General features: G+C 41.9%; 1 protein-coding gene across 1 annotated transcript; it reads right to left on the reverse strand.

Moving 5' to 3' along the window:
- Positions 1 to 7,050: 7,050 nt before the first annotated feature.
- Positions 7,051 to 25,583, reverse strand: ELOVL5 (ELOVL fatty acid elongase 5). The gene is made up of 7 exons (XM_010081142.1): positions 25,518 to 25,583; positions 23,376 to 23,563; positions 15,537 to 15,614; positions 14,725 to 14,896; positions 13,070 to 13,194; positions 10,404 to 10,538; positions 7,051 to 8,946 (listed from the first exon to the last, which is right to left on the reverse strand). Exons 1-7 carry the CDS (start codon positions 25,573 to 25,575, stop codon positions 8,815 to 8,817), a joined length of 888 nt encoding a protein of 295 aa, XP_010079444.1. The 5' UTR covers positions 25,576 to 25,583; the 3' UTR covers positions 7,051 to 8,814.
- Between the last annotated feature and the right edge of the window lie 234 nt (positions 25,584 to 25,817).

The following is a 25,817-nucleotide window of genomic DNA, read 5'->3' on the forward strand; positions in this document are numbered from 1 at the left end:
AATTCTTCCCATTTACTTAGTGTGGAAACCAGAGTCAGATGTAAAGATGACTTCTTAGCTCTTTATTTAAACTTCTGAGGACAGAAAGGTCTTTTTCATGATGGTTTGCAAAAATCTGTACAAACAATTTAAAAAGGAAACAAAGCTGATAATAGTTAGCCGATAATAGTTATGCCATCTGTATGCATGGGAGGTATTTCCTGGTCTTTTCGGCAAACTCATCATTATTCTAGTGAGCAAAAGTGCATTTGCATCAAAGATGTCTCAAGTCCCCAGTAGCTCAGCACACCAAGAGCCGCTCTCGCTCTCTTTCCCAACTGTCAGCACTGTGGGAAGCAAAGCAAATTGATAAATTAACAGAAAATCTTTCAGAGAGGTACAGAAAATCTTTCTAAAGGTACAGAAACATGTTAGGAACATAAACCTAGGAAGGCCCTGAAGCACTGAGATCCTGTTGATTTGAAAGGAAGGAAGGTACTTAGGTAACTGCATAGACTACCGGCTTTATTTTTTTCTTTTCAAAAAGCCATTTCTGCTCTGTGAACTGAGACTCTGATTTACTACAACAGCTGGTAAAATTGAATTAGTAGCATTTAGTAAACATTTGTATTCTAGCGGCAGATAGAATAGTTCATGAAGACATGCTTCCCACTTGCTAAAGGGGATGAGACACCGTATGTCTCATCAGCTACACAGATACCATGATACATTGCTTCAGTATGTGTGGAAGAAATTTCGCTTGGTTTCACTTTAAATACTTTTACCAGGTAATTTATCACCACATAGCATTACCTCTGGTGCTGGATAACCCTAGAGGGAACGGTGTGACTATCCACTGAGACAAGCCTGAGGCAGTGACAGTGCAGCTGTGCCACAGGGGCGGTGCAAACCCCCGTTACACCAGCTCAGGAGCAGCACAAGCACAGGGGGGGACAGCTCCTATGGGATTGCATTTTTTATGTCAACAGATTTAGTTCTGTTGAAGTTTCGCCTGTTCCCAAATGAAATGTAACCAGAACGATTTTGCATTTCTGGCTGTCACACAGCCGGCCCATCCCCGTTGGAAAAGCCGGAGCTTCTCCAGCGGCCTCTGAAGGGTGTGCAAGGGATGAAAGGAGAGAGGGGCTTTTACAAAAGATTGCAACTGCCTGTCAAAGGCACCGCTAAGGGATGAAAGGCGATTGTCTACCAAAGGCCTTGTACACAAATGGTTTTTCTTAAACTTTGTAAAAGTTGTAAGAAACTGCAATTGTCTGCCAGGGACCCCTAATCCTACTCCTCGCTGATAAGAGGAAGTGTGGAATGCACTGAAGGATTTATGGCCTCACTCCCTTGCTGACCAGGTCGCCTCCTCAACTCTGAGGTGCCAACATGGAAAGTTCAGCCAAAGGTGATCTAATACAGGGTCTGCACGATCACCGACCCAGTTGGTTGAAGGGGTTAATGCTCCTCTTCTCCCCTTACTCATGCACAGAAAGGTGGTTCTTCCCATGTAAATTAAGGAGATACCCCTTGCTGCTTCCTGTGGTAATTAAGGAGACACCTCTTATGCTAATTGAAGACAGTTAGGCAGAGACCTGAGAACTTTTGTTTCTAAAAGGTGAACAAACAATGGGAAGGTGTGAGCCCACCAGCGGAGGATCCCAGAGTCGATCAGGATCCAAGAGCTGGCGATATCTTTCTGAAATGTTTCTTTTCTCTCTTTTTTCCTTTCCCTTTTTCATTTCTTTTCAAGCATCTCTCTCTCCCTGTCTCTAAATATATCCCTGGCACATGAGGGTAACATTGCTACAGTTTTTTAGTATCAGTAAGTGATTATGAGTTTTAAGTGTTCCTAAGGGAATGCAGGTTTTTGGATAGTGGTTGTTAATTGTGATATCATTGTAGTTTTGGTATTGGTGGTAATTGTGATATCGTTACATTGCTAGCAGTTGTCACACGGTTGTAAGTTTTAATGTTGTCAGTAGGAGGTGGTATTGTTACAAGTTTTCTTTGCCAAGTCATTTGTCTCTTGTAATCCTGCTACATTTTTTCATCTTTTAATAAAATTGTTGTTTAATTGAACCTCTCAAAGCATTGTTCCAGGTGTCCTGGTTTTCCATGCAGACATCCAAAAGTGAACCTTGCCCTCACCCACCGAGTGGGACAGGACAGGGTGTGAGGCAATTCCTCTCTCAAGAAAATTTATATTCTTTCTGCTGACTATGGGCTTCGTCCATACACAGTGTCACCGTGGTACCTTCCCTCATCAGCAAACAGGAGGTTCGTCCACTCCCTTTAAAAACTTTCCAAGAATTATAGGCCAGATTCCAGATTCCGAAAAGGTGTTGCTTTAACATTAATTAGACTTGGAAGAAACAAGGTAAAAAAAAAAAAAAAAAAGCAATTGCTTCATGTCAGGGCGTATGTTTTCCCAGACTACTAGAGCTCTAGCTGTACCACAGTGGCTGATTCCCTTTAGGATGTGCTGTGCTTTCTGGTGCCATGGTACCTCCTGACTTTGATAGATCTTCCTTACAATTGAGAAAGCTGCCTTCTGCCCAAACTGTTGGATTTGTAAGAAGAAAAATTGCACAGGTGGGGTGGGCTGACCTTGGCCAGCTGCCAGATGCCCACCCAGATGCTCTCCCCACCTCGTCGGCAGGATTTGGGGTAGGGGAAATAAGAGGAATAACCTGTGGGTTGGGATAAAGACAGAGAGGTCATTCATCAACAATCGTCATGGACAAAACAGATTCTGTGAAAAATTATTTCATTTTTTACCAATTAAAATAGAGTTGAGTGTCAAGAAACAAAGACAAAAAACAAAAACACCTTTCCCCTACCCCCTTCTTCCAAGGCTCAGCTTCACTCCTTCATTCCCGACTCCTCTGCCTCCTCCCAGCTCCGAGTGGTGTGTGTGGGGTTGTGGTCAGTCCGTAACAGCTCCTCTCTGCTGCTCCTTCCTCCTCATGCCTCTGCAGTCCCTCAGGATAAACTTGCTCCAGCATGAGCTCTCCACAAGCTGCAGTTCCTTCAGGGCACGTCCACTTTCTCCACCACGTGGTCCTCCACGGGCCGCAGTGTGCGCATCTGCTCTGGTGTGCTCCTCTCCACAGGCTGCAGGGGAATCTCTGCTCCGGCGCCTAGAGCACCTCCTCTCCTCCTTCTTCTCTCACATTGGTGTCTGCACGACAGACAGGGTTGTTTGTCCTCACGCCTCACTCTGGTGGGCAGTGTTAGGCCTTTCTTAAATATACCTTCACAAAAGCACCACCAGCTGCCTTTTGCCAGAACGCAGAGTGAGACACCAGGGAGTCCCATCCCCTGGTCCTACAAACTTTAAAAGTGGCCAGTGCCCCGTCTTCAAGCAATCCCCCAGGTCTCCATGCTGCTCTTACAGGAAAACTGCTCCAGAGCCATATTCTACTAACAAAGGACCTCTTCCAATTTCTAGCCTAAGTTTACCCTTGGCTAGCTTATACCCATTTGTTTTGTCTCAACGCAATTAAAATAGCTCATTATCCTTCTTGTTGTCTACTGTCATGATGTCTGTGGAGGCTGCAATTACATTCCTTCTCAACCTTGCTACACTCCCATTTTGCAAGACTTCTCTGTTCCTCTGACCATCCCCAGTACCTCTTCTGTATGGCTGCTCTTTTAGAATCTGTTTTCTTGAGAGCAGGTGACCACAGTTGGGGGAAAAATGTTTATTCATCAAAAGGAAGTCCCACCAGAGCCACAGCCTCACCCTCCCACTCTAGCACATTCCTCTTTCTACTAAGAACAGACTGATCAGCAAATAAGATTTTTTTCCTCCTCTCTTTTCATAGTAGTAGCTCTAAGTTGTTGAACAGATAATTCTCAAATATCTTTCCTGCTCCCCTCTTTATTAATTTCCAACTAAATCTCCCATGGAAACAGCTGGAATTCTGTTACTGTCCCTAAGGGGGATTTGCACTGATCCCTTCTCTCTTACTCCAGCCATCAAGGTCAGCTGGTTGTTGCTGTAGGATATGCAATCTTCCTTGGCACTGACAGCGCTTCCTAATGTTGTCATCTGCAGACATCACTGCAAATATTTCTACGTTTATTCCAGGGTCATTACTAAAAACATTATTAATGGGCTCCATTCAGGCTGAAAGCATTGAGACAAACCATCTTCTCATCAGTTTGACCCTTGTGTGTCCATACACCCTTTTGCTGATCACCACACCCTCTAGTTTAGATAATAATTTCTGAGATTAAAAATATTACCTATTCCAGATGGATGGAAGACTTCTTTCCTTTGTCAACACAGTATTTTTTGTTAAACAACAACATGGGTAAGTCAGGTGTGATCACTTCCAGAAAAGCTGTGTTACATTTTCTCCCATTTTCCATTTACTTTCTTATACTCAACCATTCTTTCCATTTATTCCGAAACCTTTCATTGTGCTGAAATCAGACTATCAATCCTACCAGTTACCAGGTATCACTTTTTTCGTTCCTCCTATAGAAAATGTAGTATCTACATTATATATCCTTGAAACACAAGACATAGTTCTTTTTCCTCTTTCTTCGCATCCCAGCTTGACTGACTTAAACAAAACACACCTTTTTTTTTTTTTTTTTTGCTTGAAACTGGACCTTTGTTACTCATTTTTCCCCTTTCTGTTTGAGATTATTTTAGTACCTTTGACTTAAAATAGAAGTCAAAGATCCTGCTGCTGCTGTCATGTCATGGGAGCTCCTGGGCACTCCAGCTTCCCTGCTCATCCAAATTTGCTCTAGTGAAATTGAGAAACATATGGATCTTTTTTTGTATATCCATCTATTTAAATTAAACTGACTGCAAGTTGAAAATTGAATTAAAGTTTGCTTTTTAAACCAGTTCTCGCAACATCCTGATGATTAGAATTAATCACCGTTGTTGGTTCAGTAATTCTTGGCAGGACAATGACAGTGGCAATGTAAGTTAATCTTCTGTACCAACACAACCGTCAGCAGCATTTCTCTACCACGAGATCTCTATCCATATTTTAGTCACCCCCTGCACCGTTTCTAGCAGATTCCCAACAGAACCTACAGTGTCAAAATAATTTTGCTTCTGATTTTATTTATACTTTTCTTCAGCATCTAGCTTACTTTTACATCTCATTTTTGAATAATGCACACTTTTTAACAACATCTATTCCATTTTTATACAACACACACACACATTTCTATCAACTTGCGCCTCAAGACAGCTACCAAGGATCAAGGGTAGAGGTAACCCTCAGAACAGCTCTCCATTGGGTTTGGGGCTTTGGGGGTTTCTCTGCCCCAATTTTGGTGGCAGAAGTCCTATCAGAAGCTCCAGCGCTTACTTAATATCTGCCTTGCATTAAGTAAAATACACAATCAGCCACAAAGACTTCCTGGATTTCCAGAATTGTTCTCTGCTTTTCCACTACCCTCTGCCACCTCAGGAATCCCAGTGCCTGAGCGACCCCAGCCCCAGGAGCGGCTTGCACTCCCATGACATTGCACTTGGGGTCTTCACACCAGGACTGCCGCATGGAAAGCTGTGGTCTGGGCACTTGAGCTTACCTATCCCACTCACAGCTTAACAAAAGTATTCACCTCCCTCGCCATCACTCGGGCTGTAGGGCCTAAGTACGGGAAGGGATCTGGTCTGCTCATGAGCTGCGCAAGATCTTACCATAACAGTCTGAAGCTTGGTCATTCACTCTTTGCAAATAGGTACTGAAGTGTTTCATTCTCCTCAGCTGACTTTCCATGAAACCTCTCCATCCCATTGGCAGCAGTTGGTCTTTTTTCATCTGTCTGGCCTTTACAACTCGGAAAGTCCTATTGGAGGACACTTTTACAATCCCAGGGACAAACACAGTCACATCTTAAATCAGGGAACTGAGGCAACCCAAAGGCTGTTACTTGCCCCAGGTGAGGCAGTGTATTGGAAGCCTAGCCAGGTTGGCAGACCCAAGGCTCCTGCCTTGGTCCATCAGTCTGGTTGTCAGTTATGGTAAAGTGATGCCTGATCTAACCCCTATAGCTCTCAGACACTTTCTGTTGCTGCTAAGACTCTAGAAGAGTACCCCGGAGCCACAACCTTCTACCTGCAGGTGTGAAGACTACTGATGCTATACATCTTCCCAAGACTACACCTCTTGTCAGTTTTGGACAAAGTCACTGGGTCTATGTGGTGGCAAATGATGATAAAGCCATCACATTTTGTCACCGTGTGCCACTGACCTTGAAGGCTAGGTTTGGAGTGCAGCAGCCCAGTCTCTGCTGGCTCACCGGGGAAGGCCAGGTTGGTGCTGTGGCTTCTGCCTTCTAAGTAGTCCCTGTAGATTTTGCTTAACATCCAAAGAACTGCACCTTACTCAGCCCTGCTTAGAAAAAAATTTGCATGTGCAGGAGACAAAACTGTCTTAGCAACCATCTAAGGCATCTGGAGCTCCCTGTCAGAGGAGACCAGCACAGCATGGAACCTCTGTGCCTTCCACATGAAGTGCAAAAACCTACTTCCCTGGTCTAGATTTCTTGTTTTAAGAGCCTGCAACTGAGAAGACAGACAGCTACGTAAGTAGTTCTGTTTTTACGAAGTCCATGACCAAGCTATCTGGGCTTGCTGCAACGCACTGATTAAACACTCAAATTGGAGAGGGCTCAGAAACAAACACTTAAGGGCAAGGGGAGCTAAAAGGAAATTGCAAGAATGCTCCCATTCTGAAGAGAGGTATTATTCCCATTTTATAGACAGGATATCTGAGGCAGAAAGTCCCTCTCAGCCACTTTAAGCTTTGCTGCTGGCACTCATCATCCCAGAGCCATCTGGGCTGCTCTGCATTCAGTGAGTCAGTAATCCCAGCAGAAGGTTTAATCCATCACACGACCAAGTATTTCTACAGCCAGGCAAGGGAACAGCGTTTAGTAACAGCCAAAGGTTTCTGTAAGGAATTTGTTATCTCTGGTGATGCTACATTTCTCTGAATATCTGCAGCTGTCCTTCCATCACGACGACTCCCCCTTGGCCTGACACAGGATGGGGCAATGCAGTGAATCTGTACAAACCCACCAGAATTCAGGCAGAGATCATCAAAAGTGTTTTAATGATTAAACCATGTCAAACATTAACAATGTAGGTATATTCAGATGAGCCAAGGTTTTATTTCTAGCACATTTAGACAGCCTATTTGGAACATTATAGCTGCTGTACTGAGTTATGTAAAGACTCTGCAAACCAGTACCTAGAAATGAAGACACACGTGCAAGCTTTGATAATGTAAACATAACAGACACTGTCTCCTTCAAAACAAGGAATGGAAACCCACAAGGCTAGTAGGAGAGCTTACTAATTCCCTAAGAGATGTGCAAAATTTTTAAAAAGATTTAATTAAAAAAAAAATTAAACATGTTAAAACTGGCATTTATATAAATATCAAAAACCGAATAGTTAAACAAGCAATGACCAGCAGAATGTCTTGCACAATTCAGTTCTTCAGAGCTTAATGAATAAAATATTCATAAGCCAAACTCCACCACGGTAGATACCAGAATACCAGCAACAGATATTGGCTTTGCAACTGACTCCTCATACGTGCAAGGCAAGATTTTACAAGGAGTAACTTTAACAAGCACTCAAACCAAATTTTCAGATAACAAGCCAAAACATTACTGGTGATATACACAACTCACATTACAGAAACAGACATTTCCAGCACATTTCAGTAATATTTAAAAACATTAGCTATAACTTAGACTTGCTTGTTTGGGAAAAAAACAGGTTTGTGTTAGGCACATTTTAAAAAAGAACATACGCTACATGAAGAACAGTACAGATACCAACTTAAATAGAGACAATTCCATCAGAAAAGCATCTTTCTGTCTTTGTTTTTAAATACACTTTCGGATATGTCACAGGCTTAAACAGTAGCTCCTAAAATGTGGATATGGCTATGGTAATAACACTTGAAATTCTGCCAGTTTCCATATCAAAAACCACTCTTTATTTAGTATTTAAGAAGTCTCAGAAATAAGAAAAAAAAAATTAAAAAAAGAGAAAAGATGGGTCCACCTAAACCTTAGAGACAATATTTAAGTCTTACTGGACTGTGTAAGCGCCAATTAATTTTACATTAGTGACATACTTCAAATAAAAAAATAAGATCTATTAAAAAGGTAAAATAACCTTTCCATCTGGTGACTGCTTAGTCAGTTAAAGCCAAATATACAAAACTAAATGTGCCATTTCCAATTTCACTGTATCACGTAAGAGATACGTAACATCGTGTATCACATACAGAACAGTAAAATGATCAATGGATCCTTCTAAATGACTTTTTAATAAAAAGTCAGTCAACTGAAAAGTTGAAACATACCCTAATTTTTAAACCAGCAATAAGCTTTGGGCCCTGCTTTTTAATTTAAGGCATGTGTGTTTATCTACTGAAACCAGCATCGTACAAATTACCTCTACAATCACATGCATGATCTACAGTAAAAAAATGGAGGTTTAGATTACAGTGTTTTCAAATTGTGAATCGTAATTCAGCACCTATCATATTGACTAGTAAGGCAACAGCAGTGTCCGATACTACGATAATACTCCCTTCCACAGTCTATAGCAGGGTCAGTGACAGCCCAGAATTATTTTTAAACTTCCTACTTTTATGTTCTGTATACAGTTTCTAGGGTGTTTGCACTGGTTAAGTCCTACATAAATCACACTATTCTAGGCAGGAACAGTTACAGTAGCTGTTAGAGTATTAGCGCACAACTCTTATTGTGCTTACAATCAGATGATTTTGTTGTTGGGGTTACCAAAATGGTTTTTCAGTTTGGTCTTCAATCCTTCCTTTGTTTCCTTTGTTTCACATTGTTCTCAAGGGAAGAAAAGCTGTTTGTGTACCCGTTCACAGTGGCCGTAGAGCCGTTCTGATATTCTTTCCTCCTCGAGGATGCCTTCTTGTTGTAAGTCTAGAATATATGGAAAGACACATGGTTTTGCTTAAATAGATATAAATAACCGCTTCCTCACGGTAACTCAAGAAGCTCAAAAGTAAACTTGCATCCATCATTTTGAAAGAGCTCATGCCAGTGTCAAGAGTCTAACAAGCTCTGCCATTTTTTGTGTAGGAGGCTACACCATGCCTTTCATTCATCACAGCAAGAGAATTAGTTCACTGGAAAAGAAAAAGGCTTGGTAGTATGATAGCAGCATTGGTAATGTTATGTTAACAGCAAATGAGAAACAAGGGAAGTGGTTTTATGAGCAGACCATGGCAGAAGAACATACTCAAAGTGACAGGCGAGGAAGGAGGTTTGATGCACTGCAGGTGACTATGTCAAACAGAGCCAGAAGAAGTGGGTAAACAAGAACAGTGAGGGAAGTTCAGGGACAGAAATGTGTAAGGAATTTGCACTGGCCAGCATTGGAAGCAGAAACTAACAGCATCAGGGAGGCTAGGGACACCAAAAAAAATTACAGACAATGAAAAAATAGACATGAATTAGTCTTTGTCAAAGGGGCTCAGTCCCTTGACAAGAGCCTGTTTCCCAAAATATGTGTGTGTCGAAGTTAAATAACTATAACTTAAAATATGAGTAAAATTGATGAAGAAAGTAAAGTAATATTTGGAATATACTATCATGTTTAATTAGCACATTCATATGCAGCAAGTGATATGAACCATGGGACTGATTTTAAGAAGTACTGGGAGATCAGATGGGGAAGCCTGCTATGTTTCCCCCCATGAATCACTCTTACCAGACCCAAAATGCTGAAAACTTTCAAGAGACATTTAAAACATATAACAAAGTTTGCTTGTTTGGGGGCAGTAGGCTGTGTTGGTTTGATTTTCTGGAGATGGGTACATCTTTGAACAGAGCTCAATTAGGAGCTACTCAGAACAACACATACCAAGTCTGGACCTGTTCAAACACAAGATCAGTTTTGAGGCAGCACAACTCTAAATGCTTATTTTCCCCAAGAAAATACAAACAAAGGCCTGTAAACCTATTGGGAGTTTGGGAAGCTTCCCGGGATATGAAACAAGCATTTCCCCTTGTAAGAGCAGTAATGAGCAATTCCTTGGGGTGCTTCACAGGTTCACAGGCTGCTGTTTTATTTCAGACTGGAAAGCTGTTTCTTACATAAAGCTCCTCCTCTCCCTTATCTGCAGTTAAAATTGCAATAGTAAAATGCCTTTTTGTGCCACTCTGCTTACTGAATTACTAATCATTCTGAATCACAGTTACAAAACATCAGAAGACTCGAAGCTGAAGGGCAGACCAACAAGTATAGTACTTCAAGAACATATGCATGTTACTGGAAGACAGCAAAAGGATATTTCAAGCATATCTTTCTGTAAACAGCTTTCCAATGAGATACAGCCAGCAGAATGCTACAAAGAGTCAGTGAATATTACTTTTACCTGAATATAGAAATTTGTGAAGAGGATAATTAAAGAAATCATATAAAAAATCTGGAAATACAGCCACCCCAGAGGAAATGCACATGGCCAAACAACACCACAGCTGGTCTGGAAGATTGTCAGGACAAACTGAGTCTGGGGAGAGAGGAAAAAAAAGGAGCACATTAATGCAAGGAGGAAAAAGCCATTAGAGACCAAAATTTCATTAGTTATTTCCAAAACAAGTCAAAAACATGTAATACTGTGTATTTGGCAAGTTTATCCTCTCTGTCTTACCAACACTGTAAACCTGCGTTAGCAGACATTCAGGTTGTGGTATCCTGTTGTTTAACTGTTTTTTATTAATACTGTTCCATTTCAGAGCATTAGGGTAACTTATGTAGAATTTATTTATAAATATACTAAGGAACAAAGACCACCCTCTTCCTAGTGAGAGTTCACAGGGGTTTGACTCTACCATCCTAACAGAGCAGATCTGCATCTCTCTGCTTCAGGTGCAGAAGATGGGGGGTTACTGGTCTACCAAACAGATCCTGTCATCCTCTCCTACAGAGAGACTGCCTGACATATGGCTCCAGTGTAAGAACTTGTGGGGTAAATGCTGGAGGGAAGCTGGGGAGGCAGTGAGGAGGACCAGGAGTTTAATTATCCTCAGTTGTCTCTTTTGAAAAAACAGAGTTTGGGCTTAAGTGCTGCAGAGGTCCTTAGGCAAAATTAATCCTTACACAAAGGCTACCTGATTAGGGAATGTTTATCTTAAAAGGGGAAGATTGTTGTGTTCTGCTCCGCTATTCTGCTGCCCTAGCAGCTAAGCAGGCAGAGCAGGCGGGGAAGTGAAAGCAGCTCTGACAATAGCCAGGGGAGCAAGCCCAGCAGCAGGACACTTGCACTCTGTAGCACTGCTGTACCTTCACCCCAGCTGGCAGCAAAACACAGCCACCGCCCCTGACCCTCCCCGCTCCCAGGGATGGGGGAGACCACTAAAGGGGTAAAGGGAAAACAGACTTGTGGGCTGAGAGAAGAACAATTTAATAACTAAACTACAATAACATTGAAAATAATGATAATAACAATAATAGTAACACATACAAGTATACAAATGAGTGATACACAGTGCAACTGCTCACCACCCACTGACCAAGGCTCAGCCTGTTCCCAGCTAATGATACTGGAGCAGGGAGAGTCCCAAAACTCCAGTCCTGGAATGGAGATAAAAACATGAGTGTCTGAGACAACTCTGAGAGAGGGGTGACCCAGAGGGAGACAACTGAGAGAAAGAGAGCGTACTTCTGGCCAGAACCTGCATGATGTGCATGATATGGAATAGAACTATTGGTCAATTTGGGTCCCAATCCTAAACCTAAGGTTGAATCCTAGGCTACTAATTGGGGCTGTGCTCCCTCCCAGCTTCTCCTGCCCCTGAGGACCCTGGCACAGCAGAGAAGCTGAAAAGTCCTTGACTGTCCTGGCAGCAGCGATAAACATCGGGGTGTTATCAGCCTTCTCAGCATAAATCCAAACCAGAGCCTCACACCAGCTACTGTGAAGAAAGTAAACTCTGTCCCAGCTAAAACCACAACACACTCAACCAGGAGGAAGAACAGAGCCTTGAATCTGGAAAGAAAAAAAAAAAAAACCAAACCAAACCAAAGTACAACCCCCTCCCAAAACAACCATCCTTACTGCTACAATACTTAACCATCCTCAAGAAGGAAGAGTGCTAAAAAAATGATTTTGAGAATCAAGACTCTGAATTGGAGGCAGCAAATGTTATTAATCATCACCAGCAAATGTTATTAAACCTATTCACAGGTCTGAGAGGGTGCTATGTGGGTAGGGGGAAGGTAACAAAAGTCTGTCTCTAGGCTTCAGTTTCCCCACCTACAAAATGGGGAAGACAGAACACCTATGCACATTTCCTTGTGGTGTTCTGACATGTTATACACACAGAAACCTGGTTCTGTGCAGTATCACTACAGCATGTGCCATATTGCTTAATTTTGTTGCTCTTTTCACCTCCAGTACACAGCATTTGGACTTCATCACTGTACACACAGGAAACAATACAAATGGATGCAAGGAGTCCAACACAGAATTACAAGAGAAAAAAATCTGCCCATTTAAAGTGCAGGAGACCAGAAATATTGAACAGTTTTTAATAAACCATTTGCAACTGCATGCAAAATTGAGACAGAAAAGTCATTGTCCTGCAGGACTAGAATGAGGGGCCTTGTTAGCTGTGAAGTACACTGCACTTGGTTTCTGGTCTGTCATCTCAACATCAGCCTGAGCAACCGAGCACAGAGAAGAACACCTTATCTCAAGAAGGCTTGAAAAAAAGCTTCTCCCTCCTCCCTGCCTAGTGAGTCCCAGAAAAAGCAGCGCTGCAAATCCCAAATACATCTTGCCACACAACATGGGGAGGTGGAGAAAGATCCCACTGATCTCAGCACTGATTTGCATACACCAATAGTCCTCAGCTCCCCATCATCCTAAAAACAGACCAAACGGAGGTGCAGAAGCTGGACTTCTAAAGGTGATATAGGCACTTAAAGTACTAGCCTTCATTCTCTCTTCCTCTACCTCCCTGCCAAAATTTTCTAACTCAGTAAAGACAAGACATTAATACAAGAACCTGCTGAAGCACTGAAGAGCTAATCACTCACCAGCTGCCCCTGAGTGATGTACTTCTTCCACCACAGATAGGGACGCATTGCTGGAACAGCAGACAATCCGTAGTAGGAGTACATGAGGACATGGATAAAGCTGTTCAGCGTGGCACCAAAGTAAGCTAAAAAAAGGGCAAAGGAAAACGAAAGTACACTGCATTACTAGGAACACGCTGTTTCATGGAACCTACAAAAATAACAAGTTCAAAATGTTACTACTTAAAATATGATTAGAAGAAAGCCAAGAGATGCTTTTTCCCCCCTATTTTTTTTTTTTCTGCTCCCCAACAGAGTGGCTGAGCTGCTTTGCAGCTGTGCAGTTTACACCAGCCTTATGGTTTTGTTTCCTCGATTTATTCCTTTTCACATCTACATTCTGGCTTCTCAAGGGAACTAAGGCAGCTGATAAAAAGGAGGCACATAAACATGCCCAACAGTCGATAGCTTTACCCATCTAATTTTAGGCTTATTTCACTTCCTTCCCGGCAGGAGCCTATTTTGTCATTTATAACCAAAAGTAACACAGATCTTCAGAAAGTGCAAGTTGGCTGTTTTATTTGTCCTTGTCTACAGCACCTTTAGTCATAAAATAAACTTTTAGCTTAACGCCAAACTGCATAGTACTGTGATGACCAAGCAGAACATAAAGCTTGGAAAGGAAGAAGAAAAACACATCACTAGAAATAGCACAAAAGTTATTTTCAAGACCACACAAACACAAGACAGACTCCAAGTATCTGCACTTTTGACTGTTGTATAAACAGGGATTGACTTCCCTGGAGGAGAATGTGGTTCCAGATGCACACTTTTTATAAGTTCAGCATTACTCACTGTTGTGCTGACAACACAAAACAAATACGAGTTTCTATGTTGTTTGGCTCAGAAAGCAGACTCCTGAGCAACCCAGCCTCTTGGTCTGCACTGCCAGTAGTTCACATCCACTGGATTTGAAAAGGTTTCTCTTCAAAGAGTGTTCAACAAATCCAGTATCTATGAGCTGCATATCTGAACCACAACTAAGCCATGCTAATGCAGTTAGGAAACTAGATGACAGCTAACAGCAATGAAATCAAGAATCAAAGCAAGATGGCCAGAGGTTAGCAGGATTTAGAGAAGAGATACATGGAAATCTTCCTCTTAAGATGTATTCGGTCAAGTTCATTAGCGCTCAGGGGACAAGATTTTAATTGAAAACATTTGTTATGGCTACTGGTATAATGAGATTAAATTAAGAAAGTAACATCTCAAGTGAACTTGACAGCTAGAAGGACAAGAGTCACTATTAGCCATCTTGCAGCTGAAACAAGCTTCTGGTCCTGACTTAGAAAAGAGCATTGTTTCATTAGAGGGTCTGCAACCACCACAAAAAAGAGAAAACAAGGTTGACAGGTTACCAGACCTGTATTGCTGTAGCTGATAAATGTCACACTGCCACACAAATCCTGCAAACTACATCAGCATACCTCTCATAGAGGTTCTGCAGGCAGCTCAGTACCTGCCACTATCTGCAATAGTTGCAACTCAGCAAAGCAGCTTAATATGGGTCAGAATAAATCCTGCAGCTGAAGGTACCTGAGATGTTTGGTTTGACCAATACACAACCAAAACGAGACCCTTGTTGCAAGTGTTCCCCACCATAACCCAGTACTTACAGTGACCACAAGGCACCCAGTTCATAACAAACCACCAAATGTTCAGCATCGTTGCATGGTGGTACACATGCAGAACAGTGATCTGATGATTATTTTTCCGCAAAATGAAAAAGAAGGTATCCATGAACTCAATGAGTTTGGAGAAATAGTACCACCAGAGGACACGTATGATCTAGAAAGAGGAAACAAGTTTTAGAAGCATTGCACATTGTAAGGGCTTTCAACTCTTTTGCTATTGAAGTAATTAACATCCAGATTCTGTCCTGCACTACTTGGATTGAAGACACTGCTGAGATCTTCTGTAATGCTTCAGCCACAGGTCTTGCCATAGATCTAGGTACAAACCCATCGCTACAGAAGAAAACAGGATAACAAAGACTGCTTTATGAGGCTGTTGCTGTGCACCTGAGGGGTCCTGGGAGAAACAAGTAAATATTTAACCAGCGTTGGTCCCTCACTGCTCTCTGTAAAGGAGAGGTCTGAACAGTGACCAGAAGAAATCATCACCGCATCTCAGAAAGAGAAAAGAGACACAACACACAATGGTTGGACACAGTCTGAAGACCAAGTCCTTGTTTTTTGACCAGGGAACACTTGAGAATTTACAGATAATCACTCACCAAAATACCAACCATGAATATATTGTAGATTAACTATTATGTTTGACAATGCATTGTCAATTGTATTGTAAAAGGAGGAAAAAAAACATATAGTTTGAACAAAATCTGCATAATCAATACTGTTCTGCTTTCTACTTACACACAAGTGGACAATTTGAAACATCATTAGCTGTTAAGTCTCGATTACATTACCTTCATATCAGCTTCTCCTCCACTGTGCGTATCCTGACAGAAGAAATTGTATCCTCCTTCCCATACTCCTGTCACCAGCTGAGAAGATCAAAGAACAAGTGTCATTTGGGGAGAGGGCTGCACCCCATGGCACACGCAAACCTTGACAGCGGCTCTGCCAACACATCTGGTGTCAAGAGATTCACGGTCACCCGAGTGTGGCATTAGGTTAAATTCAAGCTCCAAGCAGTGACTGAATCACAGTGGAGGGTGAATTAACACATTCTTCCAATTGGGGTATGCCAGAATAAAAATAGGAGGTAGCATCTTATCCCCACTTATCCCATATAGCATGTGTGCTTTGCACAGTCATGGTCCAGTCAGATTCTTAAGAAATGTCTCTCCTTCTTGGCTGATGATCTCATTGTTGGAGAAAGTGAACGACCAAAGTAAAGTAAATATAGTTTTCTTCTGATTATTTTTGGAAAGAAAAAGTTATATTTTTAAGAAAAAAAAGAAATATTATTCCAAAAAAATTATATTTTTAAGAAAAAAAAAAAAGCAGAGAGATCTGACTACGATTTTTTTCAACCATGTAACAGAGCAAATCTTCAGCTTTGCTGTCCTTAACAGCTAACAACTGATGTTTTACTGTATCGGGAGTCTTCAGGATCTTTTTCCATAATTCACTCATCCCAGGTACATTGCATCCGTCCCAGTACAAGTGACTTCCTCCTCAGGACACACCGTTGCCTGCCTGACTGCCTGCCATAACAAATAACACCTCAAACATATTGACAGAGTTACTTTTAAGAATAACAACCAGCTATTAGTCACAAGAGGATGATGGTGAGGCCATTGCTGAGGGGCTGACTGAAACCTCTGGAGAAGCAAGAAGCAAGCTGGATGTCCACGTCCCACCCTTTCACAGGTGGGAGATGGAGGGGCAGGCTGAGGGTGGGATGGGAAGAGGGAGAGGGTGCAAGGGCAGGAACAAGCCTCCCTTTAATACTGCAACAGAAGTGATCACCGGATGCTGTTTATAAAGATGTTTTTCCTCTTGGGAATAGCTTGAGGAGAAAAGCAACAAATTCAGACAATTCCCAAGGGAAAAAAGAACTGTTAGGTATCCCAAAAAACATTTTAAAGGCAGAGACACATATTCTGCACAAGCAAGCTGTCCGGTTTTGGCACTTATCTACGCTCATGCAGAATTAAAAAAATAATTCTTTGCAAAGTCACAGTGGAAAACTCTTTGTACCATAAGTCACTCAAAATAATCACTTGATTAAAGGACTACAATAACCGGTACGATTAAATGCTGTTCAGAACTGTGAATCGGAAGCTAATTCTAAAAGGTACTATAAAGATTATCACTTAAATGATCTACCTTTTTCTAATGTTATTCCTTCATGCCTCACTTCCCCCCTAAATTAGCTTTTAAAATACCCAGTCAGCCTAGGTCATTATTTCTGAACTTCGGAGTTAGAATTATTGCCACTATTTAGGGAAAAAAAAAGATGCCTGGTTATATCATAACATGTAGGCCTAGAATTATCTTGTGCATTAGAGATAAATCACTACCACCCTGCCACAGCGAGAGCAGGGCAGCCGTGCACATCAAAAGCAGACCCAAGCAATTTCTCTATCCAAGCAGCGAAGGGAACACAGCCGTTGGAGGACTCCTCTCCCGGCCATAAGACAGGCATAGCTCCACAAAGCACACCAGTTTAAAAGTGGTACCCTGCTAAAGGACCCGCTGCATCCTGGAGCAAGTCTTGCATCAAGCCACTCTTGGGCACCAAGGGAAAGCCTGTGTGGCTTGGCGAATGCCCGCCAGTCCCTCAGACAGAAGACCACATTGTGCTGTGATGATGTTAAGAGCTTACAGATGTTTTCATAGAGTTCTCATAGTTCAAGGAAGTGTTAGGAATAGAGGGATAATCACAATGCTTATATTGTAATTAATCCAAATAGCATCCCTCACTAACGCCGTGGTCCATAAACTTCTTCCAGTAAAGGCTAGCATAGTGTCCTGGTTTCAGCTGGGACAGAGTTCACTTTCTTCACAGTAGCTGGTGTGAGGCTCTGCTTTGGATTTGTGCTGAGAAGGCTGATAACACACTGATGCTTATAGTTGCTGCCAGGACAGTCAAGGAGTTTTCAGCTTCTCTGCTGTGCCAGTGTCTGCAGGTGCAGGAGAAGCTGGGAGGGAGCACAGCCCCAGTTACTGGCCTAGGAGTCAACCTTAGGTTTAGGACTGAGACCCAAGTTGGCCGGTGACATATTCCATATCATGCACGTCATGCCCAGTATATAGATGAGGTTCTGTCCAGAAGTTCTGCCCCTCTCTCTCAGGTTTGTCTTTCTCTCTCTTGGGGTTGTCTCACACTGCCAGTCAGCTCTCACTCTCTCAAGGCACTCAGGCTCTTATCTCTTTTTTGGGATTGCGGCTTTAGGACTCTGCCTGTTCCAGAATCACTAGCCAGGAACAGCCTGAGCCTTGGTCACCAGGCGGTGAGCAGCTGCACTGTGTATTACTCATTTGTATATTTGTATATATTACTATTATCATTATTCTTTTCAGTTTTGTTGTAGTTTAGTTATGAATTCGTTCTTATCTCAACCCATGAGTCTCTTTTCCCCTTTCTCTCCTCCTTCCTGGGAGAGGGCTGGGTGACCGAGTGGCTGCATGGTGTTTGGCTCCCAGACAGGTCAAACCGCAACACACAGCGAAACCCAAAATGTTTTCCCTGAAAGTGATATGGGTTCACTACCTAAAGCGTAATGCAACCAAAGGCGTCTGGATGGATCCCACCTCTCTGAAGGACAAAGACATCAGTGTGGCCATAGGTAGCTTCAGCTAAACCCAAGCACTTCCTTGTTTCCAGAAGAGCATATAATAATATGCTAGGAGCTGTAATACTCTCACAGCCACAGGGATTTAAATGACAGAAGCAAAACAAGATTTGTAGAAAATGGTAACATATTTTATCATATAAATAGTATAGTTACAAAAATAATTTAATGCCTCCCTTTCCAGAAGGAACTAAATGGTGAAAAGCTGTTGCTGCTGTGCACAAACTGCTGCTGCTGCCCGCAAACCTTGCTTGGTGCAACGTACAACACATACATAATCCTTTTCCTGAGCTGGACAGCTGCTCCTTTGCCTGACACCGCTATTTCTTGTGCCCACAATACTTTCAGCACATGCTGGAAGGCTTCAGAAGACAAAACCAACAGGCCACTCCAAGACCCGACCATGAATGGTTCCCAAATGACTCTGTTACGCATGGGGCTGGGCGTACAGCACCACAGCGCTGCTTACGTGCTACCTAGAAAGCAATAAATAGAGGTGTCATAAATTGCCAGCTAGTGCATTTAAGTCATTGCTCATGCTTGTTGTGGTCTGCTTCGAGGACGACCAGCGTTTCTAACCTCTCCTTACAGCTACTGTACAGCAGCTCTGAACTTGCCCAGCACCAGGCTGGTGACTCCTCAGCCACCCCAGGCTTGAGACATCCTTTCCCTGCCTGCTGTTCTAGGAAGTCCTTCATCTTCAGCTTGGCAGGAGCCTAGGCTTGCTAATGGCATTGCTGATGCACAACCACAGGCGTATCTTCTCTCGAGAAATTAACCTGTCCAGAAAAGGCTGACTATAATCATTTTCACCTGAGTACATGATCTTTAAATGACACAGAAAGAGACAGCTCCTCCATAAGCCAATTAAAACAGTACTCCAAGTCAATGTTAAGTCCCTCGGCTCAGGGGAAAACCCTGCAGCGGGAAGCTGCTTTTGTACTCAAGCAACTAGTACTTCCTCCCCTTGTATTGAAATTTTCTTATTTTATATTGCTTTGATTTTGTAATTTCACTGATGAATTCTTTAAAATGCTGTGGCACGTGCTTTTTTTAATCAACTCTGCTACGAAAATAAACCAGCACACTAACACCAGTCTGACTGGGCTGTAGGAGAGGTGTTACTGGGGAAGATTTGGTTTTCTCGTGATAAAACCAAAGTCTGAGACTTGCTGGAGAAGGGCAGATAAGGGACACAGCACTGCACCACCCTGTCAAGGCGTAATGGGCTTACAGCTTATGTGCTTCAACACAGAGCTAGGTTAGAGTGAAAAGAAACAGAAGTTCACATGTCTGATCAAAGAAAGCAAATGCCTGCAGAGATACAAAATTTTATCTTTACATGAATGCAGTCACTTCAGGACAGAGATAAGGGCTTTGGGATCTGCAGAGAAAGAAAGGGGAGAGGAAAGAGCAGGCTGGCAGTGAGCTGCCAGCCACGCCTCGCTTGCCACGGCACCTCTTCACCAAGTCCCCTCCTTTCTAAAACACGGTGCAGCTCTTAGGACGCTTTTCCTACAGCATATAGAACACCTCCCTCAGAAGGAAAATCTGAGACTGTTCTCAGGCAGATTCAGTAGGGAATTAATTTTTTCAGATGAAGAAAAAAAGACAGTAAAGAGATCACTTAAGAAAGTGAGCCTTCATCACTGACCAGTTTTCTTGAATGTAAGTCTGCGTGGCCCAGATAACTTGGCTAGTTTTGCTAGCAACACCCCCAAAATAAAATAGGTCTGCATGCTGTGTGAGTGGGTAGCCAGCACCCTCCCTACTTTGGCAAGGCTTTGTCAGCCAAGGCTCGAGGAGAGAGGCATGGATGGGCACTACTCACAGCGTTGCAAGACAACTGGACTCGTGACCCCGGCGCAGAGCAGCACCACGGGGGAAGCAGTGCTGCCTCTGCTGCTCTGACTACTCTGCGGCTCTTTCAGACACAACCATGCCAGCCAGCGGGCGATTAACCCACATCCTACAACCCTGCTGCCAGCCGCCCCGCTACGCACCTCCTCCACCACACAGGAGGCCACCCCTTGCTGCCCCTGCCCGGGACAGGGCATTATTTCCCCTCAAAGTCCAAGCACTGGAGGTTTACACAGAAAAAAACATTGTTGTTTGCCTCTAAGGAGCATCCCCTCTTCCTGAAGTATGGGAGTGACAGGTCAGCCTGGAGATACCTCTCCTGCTTCCCGAGGTCTGCCTTGCCTTTATACTGTCGGGACAAGCACAGTCCACTACTCTGTTCTGCTACTACCAGAACACAGCCTGCTTATTAAATGCCCAAATAAAAAATTTACAGAAAATATACTCAGGAACTACCATCTTAGGAATTCCAGATAAGAGGTATAAGATTTCTAGTAATTAAAAAATAAGGTTATATTATATTACATCAGCAGACCAAGTGGTGCAAGTACACAATAACTACAATTACACAAATCCTACAATGCAAAATTTTTGTCCCCACATTATTGTATATAAACATTCAGATGTAAAGGTCAGAAGACCAAGTAGGTCATCTTTCTCATCCTAGTTGGGACGATGCCTCACTTGTTTTGGTCATATAATATTTAAAATGAGCTGTGATGCTATGAATCATGACCTGAACCACCACAGCTACAACTGAGGAAAAACTCCAAAGCAGGGTTTCAGGTATACCATATGCAAGCTATTAAAGCATCTTATTTTCAAACAGGCTACTAAACAAGTTCGTAATTGGTGATATTTTATGACTTTCCTCAAATTAGGACTGAAAAGAGTTTAATCCAGCTGAAACCAAAGCAATAACAGGGAAGAAAACAGGGAGTTACAGCTCTTTCTTGAACGCTCCTTTTCACCATTTTATCTTGAAAGAGAGTACATGTTCTACAAAGCACTATTAATGTACCACTAATCCTTCAAAGCCCAATTTCCATGGCCAGTGTGATCCAAGCGAAGGTATCGCCTGCTTTGCACTGCACAAGTAACTGTGGAGGCACTACAGCTAGAGATCATACCTGGAGGTGCAGGAGCTGATTTTTTTCCCTATCACTGGCCCTTGGGCTCCCTCCTTGCAAACATGAAGCAGCGCGGTGTTACTTCAGCACAGCTCTCTACTTGGCAGCGTTTTTACTGGGTCAGTCCCTTGTTGCAGAACATCACTTGCCCTCACGTCTAGCTTGTAAGTGTTGTTGTTGCAACACCATGACTTTAATAGTCTTCATAACACTGTAGCTTCATGTATTCCCATTTATAAAGAGAAGATATATTTACAACAATACCAATGAGCATTTTCATATAGATAACGTTACATTAAGAGCAATATTCACTTTCATGTAAAGCGTTTCACTACATAAGAAGGAGAAGCCTTAATATTAATTGTATTTCAGTTGTGTCATTCTTTCACAATATAAAAGCTATTCAGCTGCTTACAAGCATGAGGACTTCAGCATGTAATAAATAGTTCTTTCTTGGTAACCAGTTCATTGTTAGCAAGAAAAAGGCATTTATAAGATCAACAGTTCAGATCTTTTCTATTGTTTAAATTTATCAGCAGGTTTTGCGACATGGCAGAATGTTAGAGTAATTTTCATTTGGAAACTATGCATATTATTCCAAGTATTCAAGGAAAAACGATTGGCTATGCTGAGAGTTTTATCCATACTTAGTACAGCCGAAGAAAAGCCTGCACTTGAAAACCTCCACTAACATAACTGGAGGTTAAAACAACAGATTATTATTATTATTACTATAATTAATGTCTGCATTAGATAATGTAGATGTTCTCCATGAAATCCACAGCAATGCCACTTCTAGAAAAATTAAACAGATCAACACACAAATTTATCTGGATTATAACATCCTGACAGGGACGTCAGAAATGTAAGCATATCAAGAATACAAATTCTTCCAGGTACCTACTGAATCCAAAAACTGCTCCCCCCAAAGAATTAAATATCAAAGTTCTTAATAACCCAACTCAGGAATTTTTGACTAGACAATTCACTACACAAGAGAAGTAACTTTAAATTTATATCACTTCCTATCTAAACACTGACCTTGTAAAACACTACAGAATTAACTACAAACTTGAAGGAGAATTATAGCTTGCATATACTTCTAAGCAAACGCCAAAAAAAAAAAAAAAAGAAAAAAGATTAGCAGTTTTAGCTCTAGCTTGTCTCGCATGTTGAAAATTAAATCTCTCCTTACAGAAAGGAGAAGTGCTTTTGGTTAAAAGCACGCCAGAGTATTCTGTACATTAAAGCCACACAGTCATTTTCTGACCACATTCTTATTTACACTGCTATAGTTCTTCATTTTCACTTTAATCAAAAACATACAATTCTGAGTAAAAGCAGCTAAAGTGCTCTCTGGGAAGCGGAAAACTTCATACTACCTAAATCTTTGTTTTGTTAGGAAAGAAAATAATCCCACAGAAAGTCCAATTTAGTTCAAAATATATTTGTGTGTTCAGATTTTAACTTCCAAGAAACAGATGAATCATAACGGTGTTGATGCAATCATTTCAGCAAAACTAAGAGGACACAAAAGCAGATATTGCAAGCTTACAGAAATAAAAGGGAAGAGTGTGTGCATGATTAAACACATCTAAATAACATGTTTTGCACTCCAAATCAAGCCGGAGTTTTGCTCCGAAGTACTCTGTACAATCCACCAGCATAATCACATTGAGCATGACTTCTAGGTAAGGAGGAGTTACTGAAGGAGTAGCCAGGTTCATGCTGAAAGATCAGGCTTTCACTTGCACTGAGTGAGAGAGGTGCATTTGAAACTTGCTAACCAAGGTCAGCATAGATGTTTAAGGCAAAGTTTTTTCACAGCATCCTTAGAGGTAACATTTCAACTACAGTTTTCTCCCCCAAGCAGCGACATTGAAGAACGGTTGCAACATTTCTGCAGATGTTTCCCCAGGTTTAGGAGGACTGTCCTCAGAGATCAGTTTCAACATAAGCCAATATAATGAAAACAAACAGTTCAAAATAACCCCAACCCCTTTTCTCCTACCTCATAAAACATATACAGAGAAAGCAGTGTAAGTCCAAGGTTGTAGACCACTAAAATACCCCTGCACGAGAACGGTTGCTTATTCCGCATGTACTTTGGTCCTAGCCATACGATTAGTAAGTACAAGACTGAGAAGATAAAGGTAGGTGTATAGTTCTCCAGAAGTAGCCATCCTTTTACTCTGGGGTCTGAAACAAACAAAAACATGCAAACACTTCAGATTTTGTAAGGGGAAGAGTTCAATGCATCCAAAAAAAGTTGTACTCAAAATGCTTCTAGTGCTGGAATTACCAGAGAAAGCCAAAGGAAGAACAGCAAGCCCTTTTATTAAGGGCCACATTGCTCATTACAAACAACTTTCACAAATAAGATTATAGTTATACAGTTGTTAAAGAAAACAGAAATAATTGTGTTCCTAAGGCAAAGATATTCCTAAATTATTACCACTATTATTTTAAATTCAGAATATTCTCCCATCCTGAATATCACAGATAAACTTAAATTATAAAGAAAAGCTTCAACGACCCTCTCCCCCTTATCCTCTCAAACTGACCTCTCCCAGTAGCGCACATCCTATTTCCTGACAGAGCCAGCAAAGCTAAGAGTGAAGCAGATACCATTGTGGTTACCAGTGGATGATCCTGATAATTATTTTCTAATCAATACTAACGCAATCAGACTTTTGTATGAGCTACTCAGGAGGATTAAATTTTGGAGTACTTGTAGAAGCAATGAAACACAAAGCACTCAGTCCAGTCTAGCTAACCAGTCTGGTTGGCAACATGTTGACTACTCAGGAAAAGCACGTAAACCACCCCAAACGAGAGGATTTCAGGGAAACACTTGGGACATGCGCATGGTCCTTTTGAACCATGACTGTGCTGTCCATAGCCAGCAACAGCATGGTATTTTGCTCTTCTCACTGAAGTCCTGCCCAAAGGACTGAAACCAAGTTTACCAAACCATAAATGAACAATTCAAGCATTGCTGGCATTCACAGCCCTGATTTTAAAGTAGTCAGATATGGATCCTGAATGTAAGAAGTGAGGCTTTAAAATGCAGGTTGGAGAGCAGTTAAGAAAATCAGGGAATTGTGTGCATTTGCCACCTTTACGGTTCATTATTTTTAAGACACGGCAAATACAGACCATATGCCAGCACATGCAAGAAGTTATATCAGAACATTCAGACTAATTTAAACAGGCTTAGTATGAAGAGGGGGGGCAACAAGGGCACCAAGCTACTGAAAGCAAACAGAAAACACACTTTGAAGGGTCAGAGGCTTGTTCTACCTCCTGTGGACTTTGTCCTGCGAAGAAGTAGCATCACCACTGGAGTTTCACTGGGACAAAGAAAGAGGCAGGAAAGACGCTGCCGAAGCAATCGAGGGAAGAAAGCGCAGGAAAGACGCTGCCGAAGCAATCGAGGGAAGAAAGCGCATGCAGCATTGTTATGCATGCTCCGTATGGAATGCTGATATTTAATCCTCCCTGGTCAGGGCCAGGTGGAACAGGGCCATCCCTACCCTAGCTGGAAGCCCTCACCATGAGGCCACTGCCTGTCCCAGTCCCACCGCCTCTTCCTTCTTTGCGCTGACCAGGATTGCTGTTCTCCACCTGTAGACTTTTCCCAGTGAAAAACCTACCAAAACCATTGTTTCCTTACAAAGAATGGTTTCAAAGAAGCAATGCTTTCCAAAAATTACAGATTTTTTCAGCAAAAAAAATTCCTTAGAAGCTCTAGTTATGAGGTCAAGAGTATTTTTCCTTCATCAAATGCAAACTATTTTTTTAATAGAAGCTATTATTAAATTAAAAAAAAACAAACCACCCAACTCCAAAAAAGGCAGTAAAGATCTGAGTGAGATAAGTCATTCACTAAGGCCAAGAACAGGAGCTTAACTGATAGTAAGAAGAATAGCATGATTGTCACAGCTGAAAAATTAGCAGCTCTTCAGGTCAAAAGATCAGAAGCATTGAATTGACTTTTATTACAGAATCACACATTCTGATGCTTTGCAGATACTAAAGAAAGTAGTCCCTGGTCACAGTCAGGATGTTAGAGGGAAGCTGTTTCTTATGCTCTAGTATCTGCACTTTGATATCAGTTTTATTTATGTATTTATTTTTTGACAAATCTTACCTCTAGGTCCAAGCCAAACATCAAGGTAGCTATTGATTGTTTTATCCAGAAATTCCATTCTATGACCTACTGAAATGGGAAGAAGAGAAGAAAGTTAGTTTATCAGCTCACAGAAATAGTTTAATCACCTGAAGACCATCTGTTAGGGTTAACAAAGAAAATACTAACATGCAAAAATTGCAGCAGACATACTGGACGTTACCAGCATATATAAAGTACATAACGCTTGTGCTAGTCTCAGAGAGCCACTGGTGTAAGAGCAAGTACTTAATCATGGACCTAGATACACAGAAGCTTAAG

The sequence above is a fragment of the Pterocles gutturalis genome, unplaced genomic scaffold (assembly GCF_000699245.1).
Source record: "Pterocles gutturalis isolate BGI_N339 unplaced genomic scaffold, ASM69924v1 scaffold7949, whole genome shotgun sequence".
In the NCBI taxonomy this organism is placed as follows: domain Eukaryota; kingdom Metazoa; phylum Chordata; class Aves; order Pterocliformes; family Pteroclidae; genus Pterocles; species Pterocles gutturalis.